The sequence below is a fragment of the Pecten maximus genome, chromosome 3 (genome assembly GCF_902652985.1).
Source record: "Pecten maximus chromosome 3, xPecMax1.1, whole genome shotgun sequence".
NCBI classification, from domain to species: Eukaryota; Metazoa; Mollusca; class Bivalvia; order Pectinida; family Pectinidae; genus Pecten; species Pecten maximus.
Window position 1 is genome coordinate 11147179 of NC_047017.1, and position 20511 is coordinate 11167689.

Genomic DNA, 20511 nt, shown 5'->3' on the forward strand with positions numbered 1-20511 from the left:
TTTTGACTTTTGACCCCATTTGACCTTAACCATGGGATGATGTGATATCAAGAGTGTTTTAATGATTTTAAATGTGCCCAGCCAACCCCTGCTCCTAAAAACAAAAGAAAAGGAAAAATTAAGAAAAAGGAGAGAAATTGATATACTCCATCGTTGTTGTGCCCTTCGATACCATATCCCGCTAGGTTCGCAATTGTAAATCTTTAAAGAACTCAATGCTTCAATGCAAATCAAAAATTAAAAAGAAAAAACAAGTTTTTCAAAACAAAATTCCATGCCCCGCCCCTCAGGAATAAAATGATGCTTAAAAGACCGTAACATTTCTAATCCTGTCATGTCTTTTCTCAGATTTACGCGAAATGACTGGAAAAGATCAAACACGAAAATACATTTCCTTGGTTTAATGTGTATTAAAAAGAAATCGTCATTCCAATTTAATGATACCGGTAATAGTTAACTAGTGAGATGCGCTGAAATAGCTATAATGATTTGACCAATGATATCGAAGAAAAGGTAATTTAGCAGTCTAGTAAAGGTTCTACGTGGCTCGGCAGAGACAAGAAATCATTATGTTATGTATAAGATGTGATTCTGTTACATGGTTTGGTTTAAACAGTATTTATAGTTTAGGCACTTTGTCGTCATTACCGAACTACGCCCACAGCCCTTCTCTGTATAGTTCGTTATGCGGGCAAACCGATTCGTAACTTTTTAAATGTAATATTTTAAACATATCTTGACGGACTTTCGAATGCATATATAGGCCTTGGAAGTCATTGTCAAGGCTTGTCTGAAAACCCAACTGATCCAACCGTTTGGACCGCAAAAACGAAAACGGACTCAGTAAATGCCTAAACCAAATATCACCGTATTATGATAACCATTTGATCCGTGATCAATATAAATTCAGGTCACGACCAAGCCTCTCTTTATAAATTTCGGATTTCCATAAGTATCTCCTGTCGATGGCTGATGTTGGAATGTTGCACTAGTTGTTGTGACCTGAATTTATATTGATCACGGATCAAATGGTTGTCATAATACATTAAATCCGTCAAAGTGTGTCTTATAGGAAACTAGATCCAACAGGCACTCGTGTGATGAATAGAATCTTACAATCGTGTTAGTTTAGTAGATATTGATATCGTTAAATGAGTTGACAATGTTCATGAACCGCTGATTTTAAAGTCCCAATCATTGTACGTAACTTAGATTATAGTTTGTACATGTTATTATTCATATCAAATTACGACTAAATCGTGATTATATACGGTACTTCCGGGGTGTTCTACTAGACATAAGATCTCAGGAACAAGGTAAAAACAAATAAAAATAAAAATATGCAAAAATGCATAACAATGAGTAATATATATCGTATTGTCACATTTACGGTGCAATTATAGTTGTCTTGTTCAAGCACATTGATGAGACAACGGAATACACGTAAAATGAATATGAAGTCTAACCAATCCTGTGAAACAAATCATTTAATGTTTGCGTAAATAGAAATGTAAAATATTTTTGAATACCGGTTATTTTTGGAAGTACGGATAGTCCTATACACAGAGATATGGTAGGTGTTTTATAATCATATTTTTATATATATAGAATTTGTCTTATTCCCGGAAATATATATAACAGGTTACTGAATAGAAGTGTGTATGGATAGGAGATATTTACGCTCGGACAGGAATCGAACACGGGTCTCTGGGGGCTTGGTATAAATCCCCGGCTGTACTAAGTATAAGTAAACTAAATGCATATCTAACATAATAAGCTACCACATCGATCGATTTCCTTTACAGTAGATGGATTCATATTTCCATCCGTTTGATACATTATGGAGTGTACTGTACAGTTAAGAAAATTATTATTAAAAATAAAGATAAAATAGAAGAGTAACTTTTAATTTAATTGGATATAGAAAGTTCTTCCTTCATGTTCCATTTAAATACACTTTCGCAGTATATCGTACAATAAGTTATGAATTGAAAGAAAATAAACAATTTCCAGAAGTTGCTACCATCCGATACTTAATGAGTCATCACCCAAAACGCAATCGATGTACCAATTTACACGTGATGGTCCGATCTCGCGAGTCATAACTTTGTTTACATAGTGAATAGTTGCGAAATTTCGTGTGACTTTTAATCTCGTTTAGTGTCAGACAAATATTTCTATCTCTCTTAGGTGTTATTGATGAAAAGATAAAACTGTCAACTCCTATAACATCACAGATTTATGAATGAAGCGATATGAATCTTGATCAATGTCAACGTGACCCCTTTCAACCACGTGTGTTTGTTTTGGTTTAAAGCGGAAAATATCCTGTGGGCATGCGCATTGGCCAAGATATCCGGGCATCTGTCAACTCTCCAAAACCAACATGGCGTCTCAGGGCGAGGGTGGAGGAAAGGATGAGATAAAAACACACTTCGTAACGAGAGAAGGGACTTATAAATTAATGCCACTATCTGAGTATTCTAAGCCGACAAGAGTACCGTACAATGGACAAGCTAATACTCCTGTCAAAGTGTCTTTCATTAATGTAAACGACGGAAGTGGATCTCCAGATCGGATTTGTTTCAATGTTGGCAGGGAGTTATATTTTTATGTTTACAAGGATGTCAAAAAGGTATGATACCTCGGCCCACTCATGTCCCCTTCCACTCATCTGATACTCTCACCCCCGGGCACCTTCGAGTGCAAAGCACCGTCAAGGTCGTCTCGGTAGAACGACAGTTGCATACCGTGTACACACGTGTGTAAAACTGTCCTGTCACCGGGTCGACTATGTAAAACCAAAAGACAGTTCATGTTCCCCTGGAGAATATTAATTATGTATTTATATAAATATCGAATGTGTAGTGTATCCAATCAGATATACCTTTTTTTTGCATCAGCTTCTAGACCTTATCCGATATGTAAACATCTTGCACCTGTGCACCTTTCAGGCTTCTGATTTTCATGGCACATCGCGAACTGTTACCTTACGTCAGTACACATGTAGTTTATTTTAAACACCACCAACCTTACATGTATCATATCGATACCTATATATTCCTATTACCTTATGCTCCCGTGACATATATATATATATATTACAAGACTTGTATCTTCTGTTGATAATGTTTCTTGTAACAGATGTCTCTTGTCGCTATAACTAGAGACCTAGCCCCCAATCTTACAAGTCAGACTGATGCTGTTCAAATGCATGTGTATCTTTGATTCCAAACAGGAGTTATGAGGTTAGGTCAGGGACCTAAATATAATTTCTTATATTAAGGTATCTGGTTGGGTTGGAATTCTCATGCTGCCATATACATATTTGCTTGTTGGTGCTCAACAGGTCTAAGAATGTTTGTATCAGCACCAGTCGACAGTGCACTATAAAAATATGATTGTCAACATATTATTACACAGCACCATGCAAGTTTAATTTGTACTCTTTAGTTCAATGGTTATCAGACTTCCAATTGTAAAATTTGATTATGCTAAAACCTACATGAATTGTCACAAAATCGCATGTTAAAATCACCACTTAATACATTTACTATACAATATATTATGCTATGTTGTGATACTGAACAGTCCTACAGGAGACATTCCCTTCACCCTGTCCTACAGGAGACACACACCCTCACCCTGTCCTACAGGAGACATACCCCTCACTCTGTCCAACAGGAGACAGACCTTTCACCCTGTCCTACAGGAGACAGACCCCTCACCTTGTCCAACAGGAAACGGACCCCTTACCCTGTCCTACAGGAGACACACACCCTCACCCTGTCCTACAGGAGACACACACCCTCACCCTGTCCTACAGGAGACTGCTCACCCTGGGCTAGAGGAGACAGACCCCTCACCTTGTCCTGCAAGAAACAACCCTCACTCTGTCCTACAGAAGACATACCCCTCACCTTGTCCTACAGGAGACAGACCCCTCACCTTGTCCTACAGGAGACACACACCCTCTTCCTGTCCTACAGGAGACACAACCTCATCCTGTCCTACAGGAGACACAACCTCATCCTGTCCTACAGGAGACACAACCTCATCCTGGTCTACAGAAAAAAAAAAAACTCGCCCTGTTCCACAGGAGGCACTGCTCACCCTGGGCTAGAGGAGACACACTCCTCATCCTATGCTAGAGGAGACATACCCCTCACCTTGTCCTGCAAGAAACAACCCTCACTCTGTCCTTCAGGAGACAGACCCCTCACCCTGTCCTACAGGAGACATACCCTACAGCCTGTCCTACAGGAGACATACCCTACACCCTGTCCTACAGGAGACATACCCCCACCCTGTCCTACAGGAGACTCCTCATCCTATGCTAGAGGAGACATACCCCTCACCTTGTCCTGCAAGAAACAACCCTCACTCTGTCCTACAGAAGACATACCCCTCACCTTGTCCTACAGGAGACATACCCCTCACCCTGTCCTACAGGAGACACACACCCCCACCCTGTCCTACAGGAGACATACCCTACACCCTGTCCTACAGGAGACATACCCTACAGCCTGTCCTACAGGAGACATACCCTACAGCCTGTCCTACAGGAGACATACCCTACACCCTGTCCTACAGGAGACATACCTATTACCCTGTCCTACAGGAGACACACACCCTCACCCTGTCCTACAGAAGACATGCCCCTGACCCTGTCCTACAGGAGACATACCCTACACCCTGTCCTACAGGAGACATACCCTACACCCTGTCCTACAGGAGACATACCCCCAGCCTGTCCTACAGGAGACATACCCTACACCCTGTCCTACAGGAGACATACCCCCCACCCTGTCCTACAGGAGACATACCCTACAGCCTGTCCTACAGGAGACATACCCCTCACCCTGTCCTACAGGAGACATACCCCTCACCCTGTCCTACAGGAGACAGACCCCTCACCCTGTCCTACAGGAGACATACCCTACAGCCTGTCCTACAGGAGACATACCCTACAGCCTGTCCTACAGGAGACATACCCTACAGCCTGTCCTACAGGAGACATACCCTACAGCCTGTCCTACAGGAGACATACCCCTCACCTTGCCCTATATTGAATTGATTCCTTTTTTTACAACATCTCTAAATGTTAGTCTTACAAGTTACATGAAAATTTCAGAGCAATGATGAAGAGATATAGGTACATTTAATAAGTTATGCAATAATATGACTGGTTGAATATGGGCAGTATATGATTGGTCCAAATTTTTGTACAGAATGTATTTAATTTTCTAATATATGTACATGTATTTGATGCGTTTTTCTTCTTTCTCAATAACTATTCAAGAGGGGCGATGGTGGCCAAGTGGTTATAGTGTCCCGACACTTTATCACAAGCCCTCCACCTCTGGGTCGCGAGTTCGAAACCCATATGGGGCAGTTAACGTTGCCGGTTACTGACCAAAGGCCGGTGGTTTTTCTCTGGGTTTTCAAACTTTCCTCCACCTCCAAATTAAAGCCTGGCATGTCCTAAATGATAATGACTGTTAAATGGATGTGAAACAAAATAAACCATCTCATCCATAGGAAATTCAGGTTAAAAATAGATAAGCTTTAACCATGTGCAGAAGGAAAGTTTTGGGACTAGCATGACTATGCAGAATTTGTTGGTACTTTTAGCTGTAACATGCATATGTATTGCATGTGTAGTAGGTTTTGAGTCCCCACCTTAACTCTACAGCGGGACTATATTTTGGGTTGTGTCTGTCCCTGTATCTCTTCATCCTTTCATCATTTTACACTTTACGTTGTCTTTGCTCTATATCTACTACCCTACCTTTTACATATATACTGGAACTTCTTACTTGGGTAAAGTTCAAAGTGGTGAGGCAGTGTGTCATGTACAAAAAGTAGGTCACTCTTACATTTCGACCCTTGACCTGCATCAAAGAAAAAATCTGTCCAGGGTCCATTTCCTACACTTCTTGTGACTGGAACTTTGTACTTGGGGTATAGGTTCGCTTTGGTGAGGCGGTATGTCATGTATGAAAACTAGGTCACTCTGACCTACATTTTGACCTTTGGCCTTGCTAAATCATTAGCTAAATCAATCCAATAATGGTATATAATTTCTCATTCAATGGGGAACAGCCGTAACTCACCAAATTGTTTTGTTTCTACCTATAACTTCTGTTATTGCTCTTTGTTTAATGCATGGTCATCACTCCACTGTGAGTCTTGAAGGATGTTATTTCCAATACATACCCATGTATATATATATATTATCCTTGTTCTGTTTCCTGATGTCCAATGATTGGAGGATTAATTTGATGGTTATACTGGTCATCATGGTGTGTGATTATTTTATGCCTGCGTATGTAGCATTTAATGCCATACAAAAGATGCAGTTTAACATTGCTCTCCATATATATACTGAATAATGCCACAAATGGCTAAACAAATAATTTTGTAGTCAGTGCATGTAATCAATTGAACAACTATAACAGGTCATAAGTTCCAGCAGTGATAAATCTACATTTGAGTCCGATCCTGTACTTATTAAATTTTGATGGGACTCACAAAATTTCTTGAAATACCTGAGATTAATTTTGTAGGACTTGCTGTTTTCAGCTATACATTTGAATAGGACTCGCAAAAATAAATTGTAAATTGATCACTGTTCTATTGTATATTCATTAAACAGCCCTGATTAATTAGGTTGAATGCATTCTGTAATGGATTACAAAAAGTTCAGTCTATGAACTGGTGTGAGGTTGGTACCATTTGTTTTAATCAAATAACACAGTTTTCCCTGTAGTGTTTTTTATGCAGGGTCCCAGGGACACTTAGATGTGAAAATTGGAAGTCCCATACTGAAATCCAGGAGTTCCATGACATTTTTGAATTGACAAAATCATGATAAAGCAGTTCCAACATTAAAGTTAGTCATCAGGCATAATAATGTTGCTTTAAGTGATAGAATTAGAATACAAACACAATAGAATTCTAGTGCCAATTGAAATCAACTGTTATTTCTACATTGTATGGCAGATTTTGGAATTACAGTGCATTCCAAGGATACACAGACATTTAGTTTGAGAGTCCTTTATGTTTTTTTCTGCGTCTAAGAGGCAGGAAACCTGAATCGGGGAAAACCCTGAAATTGTTTTTTATACACTATCCAGTCGTATTGGGTACACCCTAGGCCTATTGTAGAGTAAAACAGTAACGTTAAGATTCAGAGAACTGATGGGAAGTGATAGTAATACACTGTTGTATCATATAAATCGTTTATACGGCTCTGGTATGGATGTTAGGGAGCCAGATGATGATACAGATTGTATTCCTAATCAGGTTATATAGAAATTCATAGGCCTAGCTGTAGACCTCCACCTCCATTGGTGTTCATGCCTGCACAGTTTTTACTCTACTTACTCTAGACTATTGATAAATAAAGGAAATTTATTCCTTACTGGATATTTACAAATGTGAAAGACCTTGTTCTGTCTTCTCTATTGATACACCTATCAAACTTGTTCATTATATGTATGTGAAAGTTTCTACTTGGTTGAACTCCTGTCTCAAGGATACTAGATGATATTACAGGATATTGACAATTAGTTCTATGGGTAATTTTGTTTTATTTTCATCCTTCTGTTTACATTGAAAAATAGGCTGTTACACAGATTGAGGTAAATCACCAACTATACATGAGTTTGTATACGTAGCTTATGATATTTTGTTTAATTCCATGTCCAGAAGTAAGCCCACCCCTTTGTCATTTAATTCCATGTCCAGAAGTACGCCCACCCCTTTGTCGTTTAATTCCATGTCCAGAAGTACGCCCTACCCTTTGTCGTTTAATTCCATGTCCGGAAGTAAGCTCACCCCTTTGTCGTTTAATTCCATGTCCAGAAGTACGCCCATCCCTTTGTCGTTTAATTCCATGTCCAGAAGTACGCTCACCCCTTTGTCATTTAATTCCATGTCCAGAAGTACGCCCACCCCTTTGTCGTTTAATTCCATGTCCAGAAGTACGCCCTACCCTTTGTCGTTTAATTCCATGTCCGGAAGTAAGCTCACCCCTTTGTCGTTTAATTCCATGTCCAGAAGTACGCCCACCCCTTTGTTGTTTCATTCCATGTACAGAAGTACGCCCACCCCTTTGTCGTTTAATTCCATGTCCAGAAGTACGCCCACCCCTTTGTCGTTTAATTCCATGTCCAGAAGTACGCCCACCCCTTTGTCGTTTAATTCCATGTCCAGAAGTACGCCCACCCCTTTGTCGTTTAATTCCATGTCCAGAAGTACCCCCACCCCTTTGTCGTTTAATTCCATGTCCAGAAGTAAGCCCACCCCTTTGTCGTTTAATTCCATGTCCAGAAGTACGCCCACCCCTTTGTCGTTTAATTCCATGTCCAGAAGTATGCCCACCCCTTTGTCAAACAGATTTGAACAGAAGGAGTCCTTATCTATAGTCTGTAGATAAAATATCCAGTACGCAAGGTAATGTTATTCCATATCATATAGCAGGCCCCTTAGAGCTCATCTCAGGTGTGCTATGTAAGTAAAATATGTCATCATGTCAAGTATGTATACATGCCTGATATATATAGATATATATATATGTATATAACAAGGTATGCCAAGTTCGATGAAAAAAGGAACTCATTTTCTGAAGGTTCATTTAACAACAGTGTATATATAGATTGATCCATATTAATCTGAAACGCCTCCATTTACAAAATATATCAAAAACCCAGGACGTCACATGGCAATAAGGAGGGGGCTTTTTCTGTACTTGTGGTTAGAAATAATGTAAAAAGGTGCAACTTTTGAGAGGTGTTTCTGGATAGTCCTTGTTACTGTAAAATTGATTGTTTTAGGAGTTCCAATGTAAAAAGTAATCAAATGTATTTTGAATGTGAATATTTCAGTGAGTATTTATTTGCCTGTTTCAATGTTTCTGCAAAATATCTTCTTTTTTTCGTTTTAGTAAAAAGTAAAACCTCAAAAACAGCACTTACAATCTACAATTTCATTTGCTATTAAAAAGAGGGAAATTCTTATTTTTGTGTTGGCCATGTTGGGGTAGTTACGATGTTATATTATAAACATTTGCCTTAATATTTCTGTATAATTTCTGAATTCAAGAGCAATCGTAGATTCGTGGGTGTTGGAGTCAATTTCTGAATTCAAGAGCAGTCGTAGGTGTTGGAATCAACTTTCATTAATCAGTAATTGAACACTGTGTTTAGATTTCAGGTAGTTATAAGATAGTTGATTGTACACCTGTGTTAATGTGTGAGAACATTGACCTAACTTAGGTAAATAAACCCTCGGTATGTCAGGACAAGGCCACCTCAAGTTGAGTGATGGCAACAGGGGAAGGCAGTTTTCTCAAGTACATTAATTTTGTATAATGGAATTCGGTGTCAAATAACTTTTTATCTATCTTTAGACTGAAATTTCAAATGTTTGAATGCACCATTTAGATTTATATGAAAACAGAAATCAAAATTTGATTTTATATTTGATTGGAATCAAAAGACATGGTTTACAGTGGCTAGTTAGATATACAGGTTTGCAAGGGTGAGTCAGCAGTCTTAATTCTGCCTAATACTATACTTCAAAATTATTGAACCATTATGAATTCGTAAAAGATTGATGTTTATCTTCATTTGGGAAAATAATTTCAAGGTCAACATCATGCTTTTTGTTGTAAAAATAGCACTTGTCGAGTTTGGGGACTTGACTTCATTCATAAAAAAATACATACAAATTGTGCATATGTTGATATGGGAAGGAGACAAGGCCAAGAAAATTGATTGAAAAAAACCCAACAAATTAACGTACGGATAAACACCTGTAGGGAAATGATGTAACTGAGAAGACTGATGGTATGGACATACTGAGGTATCAACAGTCCATGTTCCTTTACATACATGTTTCTTTAAAATAAATACCCATGGATGATGTGCTTTGCTCAGCCATATATTGGGTCATTGATATTTACCCAATTTGTGACAAATGACTTGGAGACATATTGTATTCTTTTACTTCTTCTAATAATTTGTTGTCTGTGTTCTGATGCAATCTTACCCACGGTTTAACCATGTATCACCCACAACAAGGGTCATTGCAACCTTTATTTTCAGGTCAAGGTCAATTTAGTGCAAAAATATTCATTGGCACGTAAGGGCGAAGCTAGGGGAGACATGTGTTTGTGAATGAAAGCAAATCTGTAGGTATACATGTACTTCAAACCTAGCTGTTTCCTTATGTAATGATATATAATGGAGATAGCTTTAATCTTGTCTAGGGCAGGGCTGTGGTTGCTGAGTGGTTAAGGTGTCCCAACACTTTATCACTGGCCATCCACCTCTAGGTCGCGAGTTCGAAACCAACGTGGGGCAGTTGCCTAGTACTGACCGTAGGCTGGTGGTTTTTCTCCGGGTACTCCGGCTTTCCTCCACCTCCAAACCCTGGCACGTCCTAAAATGACCCTGGCTGTTAAAAGCACTTTAAACAAAATAAACCAAAATTGTCTGGGGATTCAGATCATAATTATATTAGGGCTATAATAGACATCCTGTACATGTGCTTTCTTTGTTCCATCTATCCGTAACCAAAAATACTTGGGTAGTAGAAGTATAGAAGACATCCCGTCATCAGCAGGATTTACAATTATACATTAATGTGGTAACATTAGGCTCTGGATATATAGATTATAGTGGTCACTGTGACTGGTCAAGTAGTTCCAAATTAACACTTGACCAATTCAGAAATAAAATCTTTCCAAACAATATCTCAAAGTACCTCAATATGTTGATTTAGTTTAACTCCAGAATATTGTTGCTTTCGGTTGTTATCAGCTAAAGGTTATAGGGTCAAGGGTCACACTTGACCTCTAGTTATTATTTATGGTACATAAATTGAACAACGATGTCAATTCTTTTCCAACATTTAACTTATTTCCATCCGAGTGGTAGTAGCTATATATAGGTGCATACCCTGTAGAGACGGGTTATTATTCTAGTGAGAGTGTTATCTGAGCCTATAGAAATCCCAATATTGATAAAATGCTTGTAAATACAAACCGGGTAAATCAAATATTTTTACATGGTAAGCTACCAGATATAGAAATGTAAATACATAACTCGGTGAATTATTGAATTTACAATACGTTAGCATAGAAGTGTAAATACACTTATGTAATGACTGGGTAAATTAAATATTCATTACATGCACTTTTCCCTAATTGCTCCATGATATTAACAAAAAATCCACAACAATCGATCATAGGCAGGCGATAGCCAAAGCCACATTCTTCCGGAAACCTTTCCCCTCCGTGCTAATAATAGTACTAGCTGCTATTTGAACATAGCTAGACACCTCCACACAACAGTGTATTATGTAATGCATTATCTGTAAACCTGTCTAAACTGACCAGAGCCATAACCGATACATTAGTTTGGAATCACTGATTATCACATTAGTACAATGAGAACAAAAACATTTCTGTCTGCTTTGTATTAAGTTCATTCTCTTGTTATACTTTCCAGATGAAATGATTTTTTTTTTTTTTCAAAGTAAATGCGTAAAACTCTATCAGGCAATAAGTTCAGTATACACTTAAAATAAATATAGAAAAAAGATGTAATTTTCACATTGTCCTGTTTAAAATATATAAAAAGATTGACAAACGACAACGTCAAAGTCTTCATTATGCATTAAGGCTTTAGCTTAATAGTCTGATTTAAGATTCCCTTTCATGTATATTGTGACATCAACAAATCTATGACGTCATAATGTACTATTGTCTTTGTTACTATGTTATGACAGTTAAGTTATGTAGATAAACTGAAAAGTGCTAATGGAGGCTTTGTCGTTTGTCAGTCTTTTTATATATTATATACAATTATACATTATTAAATTGATTGGATTAGAAATCCAAGTCCCTGTGATCTGGCATGTTGGATATGCAGCTAACAAGATATCTCATCTTCCTGTTGACAGCTTTAGTGTATATTTCACCATATTATATTATATGAATAGATTTTACAATTGGTGAACACCAGAGACATCTTTAAAGGTCAGGGGTCACTCTTGGCTTTATTGCTTAAAGTGCTCTTATTCATTCATAATGTTTTGGATTTTTCCCCATGGAGTTTAGGTTAGAGAAAATTAATGTTAAAAACAATGTTTATGAAAGAATATTGCTTTAATCAACACATTTAGATCATGATCACCCCAAAATTATTCAGTAACCTTCACATCGGAGGGCTGATTTGCAAGCTATTTTTGTTTATTTTGAAAAAAATGCTCACTTCTGTGACTTAAAAAGACGACAAAGATAAATGATGTCCCTGTTGTTTGTTACATAAATGAGGTGATTACAATGACGGATGATGTTCACTGTGTTAATGTTTCAGGCTGCTGATCTTACAAAACCTATAGACAAGAGGATATACAAGGGAACATTCCCCACATGTCACGACTTCAATAGTCTGTTGGTGTCACCGGACAGTGTACGTCTACTGGTGGGCTTCACCGCTGGTCAGGTCCAGCTCATCGACCCCATCAAGAAGGAGCTCGGAAAACTATATAATGAAGAGGTATACAATGACTCTGTTTGGTTTATGCTGTTATCTATCGTTGTTTCAAATGGTCAGTTTATTCTGTTGATGCTATATATACCCGGTATTAGTGTTGGGACGATTATCGATTATAATCGATAATTGATTGTTTCTTGTCCTGGTAGCGACTATCGATTATGAAAGCTAACAATCGATTATATAAACTATATAATGAAGAGGTATAATGACTATTTGGTTTATGCTGCTATCTATCGTTGTTTCAAATGGTCAGTTTATTCTGTTGATGCTATATATACCCGGTATATGATGCTTTATAGACGAGATGTGTTGTTCTGGTGACACATTTATCGAGTAGAGAGGTACATTTAGCATGCGATAATATAAAATAATCTCTGAAAATGAGTAATAAATCAATGAAAAAGTTTTGCATGTATTATGGATACTTCAATGTTTGTATGTTGATGAAAAAGTAAAGAAATACATTTTCATCATACAGACATAAATAATTCAATTTCAATTTGAACAAATTTTATTCGCATAAGAGAAAAGTCAATAGGATTAGAAATCAGGCATAGCCTATCTAAGTCTTCTCCTTAAAGTGACAACAGGTGATAGGAAATACAGACAAATATATACACTGACATGATTGATTTAAGGGGAAGTAACCCTTAAAGTAAGCTGACTTGAGCAATGTTGAACATAAGTAGCATATCCCCAACAGATACAGGCCATACAAATGATTATCCTACCTTACTGCAAAATTTAAACACTTAAACATGTATACAATTAAATGTTTTGAGAAAGATGGGGTTTATAGGGTTACAAATTAAGAGAAGTGAAAATACTTTTTAACACTTTTCTTTGATAAGGGAGATAACTCTGGTACACTTTCCTTGTAGAAAATGAGAATAACATTGACACAGGTTTCATGTAGAAAAAGAGAACAACTCTTATACACTTTTCCTGTACAAAAGAGGAATAATCCTTATACACTCCCCCTGTACAAAAGGGGAATAACCCTTATACACTTCCCTTGTACAAAAGGGGAATAAACCTTATACACTTCCCTTGTACAAAAGGGGAATAACCCTTATACACTTCCCTTGTACAAAAGGGGAATAACCCTTATACACTTTTCTTGTACAAAAGGGGAATAAACCTTATACACTTCCCTTGTACAAAAGGGGAATAACCCTTATACACTTCCCTTGTACAAAAGGGGAATAACCCTTATACACTTTTCTTGTGCAATTAAGGGAATAACCCTTATACACTTTTTTTGTTCAAAAGGGGAATAACCCTTCTACACTTCCCTTGTACACTTTCCTTGCATTGTACAAAAGGGGAATAACCCTTATACACTTTCCTTGTACAAAAGGGGAATAACCCTTATACACTTTTCTTGTACAAAAGGGGAATAATCCTCATACACTTTACTTGTACAAAGGGGAATAACCCTTATACACTTTAATTATACAAAAGGGGAATAACCCTTATACACTTTTCTTGTACAAAAGGGGAATAATCATTATACACTTTACTTGTACAAAAGGGGAATAACCCTATACAGGGGAACGAACCTTATACACTTTTCTTGTACAAAAGGGGAATAACCCTTATACACTTTAATTGTACAAAAGGGGAACACCCTGATACAATTTACTTGTACAAAAGGGGAATAACCACTTATACACTTTAATTGTACAAAAGGGGAATAACCCTTATACACTTTTCTTGTACAAAAGGGGAATAATCCTTATACACTTTAATTGTACAAAAGGGGAATAACCCTTATACACTTTAATTGTACAAAAGGGGAATAACCCTTATACACTTTTCTTGTACAAAAGGGGAATAATCCTTATACACTTTTCTTGTACAAAAGGGGAATAACCCTTATACACTTTTCTTGTACAAAAGGGGAATAATCCTTATACAATTTACTTGTACAAAAGGAGGAATCACCCTTATACACTTTAATTGTACAAAAGGGGAACAACTCTTATACACTTTTCTTGTATAAGGATAAGGTTAAAAAGAATTGTATTTATTTAAAAGATTTAAACAGAAGTTGAAATGACTCACCTGTTGATTTGCCCAGGTATCCACTGCAGAATTCGAGGTACGATTTTCTGGTTTGGTAGAGGTATCTATTTAGTTAGCCTGTTTTGAAAGCATCTTCTTTTGTTTTATGGATAATATATAAGGTGAAAGGTCCAGATGGTATGCTGCACTTTACTTTAAGGTCATAAGGTTGAGGTGTTACCAGGGAATATTGAAACTCTTACATTGTTTTCCTTTGAAAGACATCAGCTGTTTTATATCTGTACCTTCTCCCATCGAAATCAGTGAACAGACCATGATTTTTTAATGTTATGGCTTAAAGCATGGTACATTCATTCTGTTTATATGTGGAACTCCTTATCCCTTCCCCTCCACCTTATCCCTTTTCTGCTAGGTAGTGGTGAATAAATTCAATTCATTCTGGTCCACGAAGCTATAGGATATTATAAGATCACCTGGGACAAAGTCTCAAATGATCTATTCTAATCACCTTTTGTCCTTATTGTCGTCGGTCATGAGTCATGCGTTGTATGTCTGAAACACTTCACAATTTCGACTTCTTTCTTTGGCAGTTGAAGTTTTTAACATTATTTTTTGTTAAGCACCAGGATGATATTTCTGAAAACTTGATATGTAGCTAGGTTCTCTTTTAATTGTCCCTAAATTAAATATGCCCATTAGATTTTTGAGTCTGATCAGGAAAATGGCCGACAGACAGCCATCTTGGATTTTGGCAATCAAAGCTTAGCACTATTTCCTAGAAAATCCTTCTTAAATCTTTCTTAGATTCTGTATCTAGATTCCACTTGTTATCAAATGATAAAAGTAAAAGGAGAAAGAAAGAAAATGATCAGTCATGCAGAGAACTAATCAAGGTCATTCAATGATGGGCACCAAGATCAATCATTACCTCGTATTTTTGTTGTTCCCCTAAATATGCCTTTACCAATTTATTTGTTACAGTTTATCTAGAGTTATCTAAAATGATTCTAGTTCTGTGTGTAAACAACATCTTCATCTAAACATGATAAAACATCAAACTTACAAAATCAATTAAAGATTAAGATAATTTTATTTCCCTATTTGAATTATATTAAATTTGTGCTTGCAAAGTTTAAGGCTTTTCAAGTGTTTTAAATTTTTCTATCTTTTTCAGCGGCTGATTGACAAAACAAAAGTGACATCTATTCGATGGATACCTGGATCACCAAACCAATTTTTAGTTTCGCACGCCAGTGGTCAGATGTATGTTTATAACGAAGAGTTACCATGTGGTCCAACGCCACCACATTATCAACTTTTCAAGCAGGGTGATGGATTTGCTGTGTATACATGTAAAACAAAAAGCACCCGTAACCCACTGTATAGGTGGGTGGTAGGACAGGGGGCAATCAACGAATTCGCCTTCTCGCCGTGTTGTAAATATCTAGCTGTGGTGAGTCAGGACGGCTACCTCCGAGTGTTTAATTACGATTCCATGGAATTGCTAGGTTCAATGAAGAGTTACTTTGGGGGGCTTCTGTGTGTGTGCTGGTCCCCGGACAGCAAGTTCATTGTGATTGGTGGAGAGGATGACTTAGTGACGGTATGGTCATTTCAGGAGAAAAGGGTCATATGCAGGGGTCAAGGTCATAGGTCATGGGTAAGTGTTGTGGCCTTTGACCCTCACACATCGGTTGTCTGTGGTGTGGAAGGTAGTGAATTCACATCAATGGATGAAGACATTCATAATGTAACAAGCCACAACCAAAAGTGGGACTTACACGAAGGTGTGGCTAATGGGGGGACGCAAGGGTCAAATAGGAACTCGTTAGACTCGAATAAGACTCCATCACTACCTAATAGTCCAGGGTCCTCTTCCTGTATAACAACGTACCGGTTTGGTTCTATAGGACAAGACACGATGTTGTGTCTGTGGGATCTAACGGAGGACGTAGTTAAACAACCTATAGGTCGGTCACGGACAAGTGTACTAATAACAAGTAACTCCATGCCGATGTCGGCCAACACATTACCCAGGTGTAGCAGCCTACAACATTCTCAAAAAATGAACTCGGTAGGAAGTAACGATGTGGCTGCCGACGGCCACGCACATCTGTTCGCAAATTCAACAGTGAATGCTACGACAAAGTTTGCAACATTATCAGTGAGTGATAGCCGGAAGGAGTCCCAGGATAAAAAAGAACACAAAAGAAACTTCAGTCTTGCTAGTCGCAGTGATAAATCTAGTATACTGAAATCCAATCATGTTCGGCCTGTAGATGATGCCATGAAACTTTTAGGCACTTGCTCATGCCCCAGGCTGGATGAAGTGCCTATACTGGAGCCGCTAGTGTGTAAAAAGGTGGCCTCCGAACGATTAACTGCACTGGAGTTTAGGGACGATTGTATTGTAACAGCGTGCCAAGAAGGTGTGGTGAATACATGGGCGAGACCTGGCAAAGTGGTATGTACTTCATCTGTCATAGCGATATAATCTTACAAGACGTTTGATGATTTGTAAGGTCTGGCTCTAGTTGTTAACAGACAAAACTAAATCTTTGTTTGTAGTATTGGCAAAATAACTAAATCAGATGGAGTTATTTAATCAAACGGTGGTCTATTCAAATCCTTGCCTGTCTGTCATCTGCCTGTTAGCAATCCATGTTATGGCTGTTAATCTTATAATTAGATGTACTAGAAGGATATTATTTAAACTTTACATGGAAGATCCCCTTCATCCCTAGTTGTACGTATACCCATTCAATTTTGAATCTGATCGGCAAAATGAAATGGCCAACAGCTCGCTGGCAGCCATCTTGGATTTTTTTACAGTAAAGATTATTATTATATGTACATGGCTGTATCATAAAGTGCAGTTGTACATGTAAAAATACCGTTTAAAACTACAGTTATAGTTATTTGTCTTATATAATCTGCAATATATACATTGATTAACTTTCATGATAGTCATATTATTCAGACAAACCAAATTGTCTACGTATGTATACGTGCCTGTTTGTAATCGGGTACATTCTAACAAAATATCGTCCCGACCAATTATATCCAGAATTCGACCGGTTATTTTTCAATCAACTTCTCCAAACCGAACCCTCTGTAAACCAAACAAATATCCATGTCCCATGCATGTTCGGTGTATAAAGGTTCCACTGTAATTGGGGAAAACTGTACACGTAAATATAAAGAGAAAATGTTTTATGCATCAGAAGCTCAGTTTGATGAAAATAAAAAAGGATCTGGGTATAATATTTGATATTGGCTAAAATAGCTTTATAATGTATAAATTGTATGCTAAAATATATTTTGAAATAATTGTCACTTGTATTGTCATGCTGAGCTCGTGTGATACACCACAGAATGAATGTAATCTCGTGGACTTAAACTGATTGTATTGGGTGCATGAAATTAATTCATGCACAACCATAGATAATTTTCAACATCATTTTTAGACAAATGGGTAATTATATCAAGTCCTGTTTAAACTTTACAGTGGAGTGTAACCCACATATGTTAAAAATATTTTAATCATTTTAAGAATGGCATTAATGTACTGGATCCCTTCTGTCAGTAATTTATGTCCCTATTAGCTATATAGGTGACGTAACATATACCAGAAGGACCTGAGATATTATTACATATGTGCGGTTATTAAACCTGTTTGTATTACTTTTGATATCCAGGGTCTGGCCCAGCATACTGTGATGAGTCCGCAGGCATCAGTCGGAGGTAGGTATCCTCACTTTATGCTCGGTGACTGATGTTCAAACTCTGTAGATATGCTAATCATTATATAAAATGGTTCTATTTTCCAAAGTAATATATGTCATTTGGGTGCAATGGTAACCAAAATAAACCCTTTATTATAAGACACATCTGATTATCTTGTCCTGACTATACTCCTCCAAGCAATTAGCATGTTTAACCACTTTCAATGAAATTTTAGGGACTGTGTTTAGATGTGTATGAACACATGTACACAGGTTTTGTATGATGGCCAGTATAATTAGCTATAGCTCATCAGTCCTGATATGAATTCAAAATTAACGGAGGCTTCTGATTGGTCAAAATTGAGATATTGTCTGATTAAGCTGAAAATTGGTATGTAAGGATTTTGATAGATAGCCAATACATATACAATGGTGCTATTTTCCAAAACAATACGTTGTTTATTTGGTTGCCATGGTTACAATGAGGGATAGCAGGAGTTATTAGTTAGCCGTTAGTATTTGGCCTAGAGTCCTAGTAAGTGTTCGTTATAAAGGTCAACACAGCATATATATAGGGTGAACCATGATTTACAGCCTGGACTATACTCATTCTTTACATATTTCTATTGAATATACACGTCTATATGTGTATATATGGATCGTGTTTTGCAGTGAAATATATGCTGATATCACTAGTACTAGTGGTGATATAACTTTTGCACATTCATTTCATTGAATCTGAATTTTCTGTTCAAATGCAAATTAGTTAAGGTAGAATGGGTTGGGTTTTTTCTTCACATTTCCTGCATATATTACAGTTTTTAATCAAATCAGCATCAACAAGTAAATGCTAGCAGCACTTATGGTTAGTGGTTGCTACCGAAAGCAATGCCATGCTTTAATGTCATTGGAAAATCATAACTGATGTCAAATATATTGCCTGCTGCTTTCCGCAATAAACTAAATAGACAGTTTCAGGGTTTTTTGCTTTGACAGACATACCAACATTCTGTCATGCTTGCAAAAATGTAAATATGTTATTCAATGAAAAGCCATTCAGTTTCTTTCATAAAATGAAAATAAATACAGTAAATCAGTTTTATATACCAGTATATGTATAGTGAAATTTAATTTATTTATTACTAATTATAGAAAAAGGGAACTGTAATCCAAGTTGTAGTAAATTATGGAAGGTACAACTGGTATCTTTGGAGGATAGGCATGCAGTATAGTTAATTTGACGCAATAAACACAGGGGATTGAGCATAGAACTAGATTCTGCAGTTTGTAATGTACATGTACTTGTTGACTATTTTAACTTTTTATCGTGGTTGAACTTCTGAAGCCATGCGTCCTTGTTTTGACATTACTGCCCTAGGTATATGTACAAATCACCACTTAGACTGGTGTGGTGGCCAGTTATTGTCTATTACCTACCTGGAGCTTGTTACTCTATAGCTACCGTTTCATTTCCTTGGTGTAAAATTACATAATTGAATCAGGTAGTTTGAAAGACATCCACAGTGTTTCCATCGCAACTGATTAAATGTTATAATGTCCATCATACATCATAAGGGAGGACCATACATATATTGATATTCATCCTTGTCATGTTAGCTTGTATTTGTATGGAAAGTGATTACTTCCATAGAATGAATGCTCACAAAATGACACTCCATATCCAACAGCTCATAATGTTTCATTTCTATCTAAATGAAAAAGATAGAGGGTTCTCTCCTCTCCAGTTAATGTTATTTTCACAATCAGACCAGTTTGCTCATTGAATTGCGACCAGATACCCCAAGGATGATCTTAAGCTTGGTTACCTCACTACTGAACGTATTGATTGACAGTGAGGTCTAGTGTTCCATGCCTGCGGCCAGGTCTTTTAGAGATAATTTAGAGAAACTGCTGAACTATTGCTTGTAAATTTTTCTACTGATCAATGAATGATTAAAAAAAGATGTAATAAAATCAAAATCTAACATAAAAAAAGATCAATAATGATAATAACAAATTAGTATATGCTTGAAAAATATCATTGATTGATTGTTTAAACTATTGGTAGACCTGTATTTATACCCTTACGCCTCTCTGTATACAGAAACGGTATAATTATACCCCCGCAACGAAGTTAGGGGGGTATACTGGAATCAGGTTGTCTGTCTGTCCGTCCGTCTGTCCGT

The 20511-nt window shown here is 37.2% G+C and overlaps 1 protein-coding gene across 1 annotated transcript in view; it reads left to right on the plus strand.

Annotated features, from left to right (window-relative positions):
• The first annotated feature begins 2386 nt into the window (after positions 1–2386).
• The window catches only part of LOC117323196 (WD repeat-containing protein 20-like), a 28012-nt gene continuing 9887 nt past the window's right edge, over positions 2387–20511 (plus strand). Inside the window, exons 1-4 of the mRNA XM_033878253.1 lie at positions 2387–2635; positions 12390–12572; positions 15775–17064; positions 18299–18344. Coding sequence (XP_033734144.1) covers positions 2387–2635; positions 12390–12572; positions 15775–17064; positions 18299–18344 — 1768 coding nt within the window. The remainder of the gene's footprint in view (positions 2636–12389; positions 12573–15774; positions 17065–18298; positions 18345–20511) is intronic.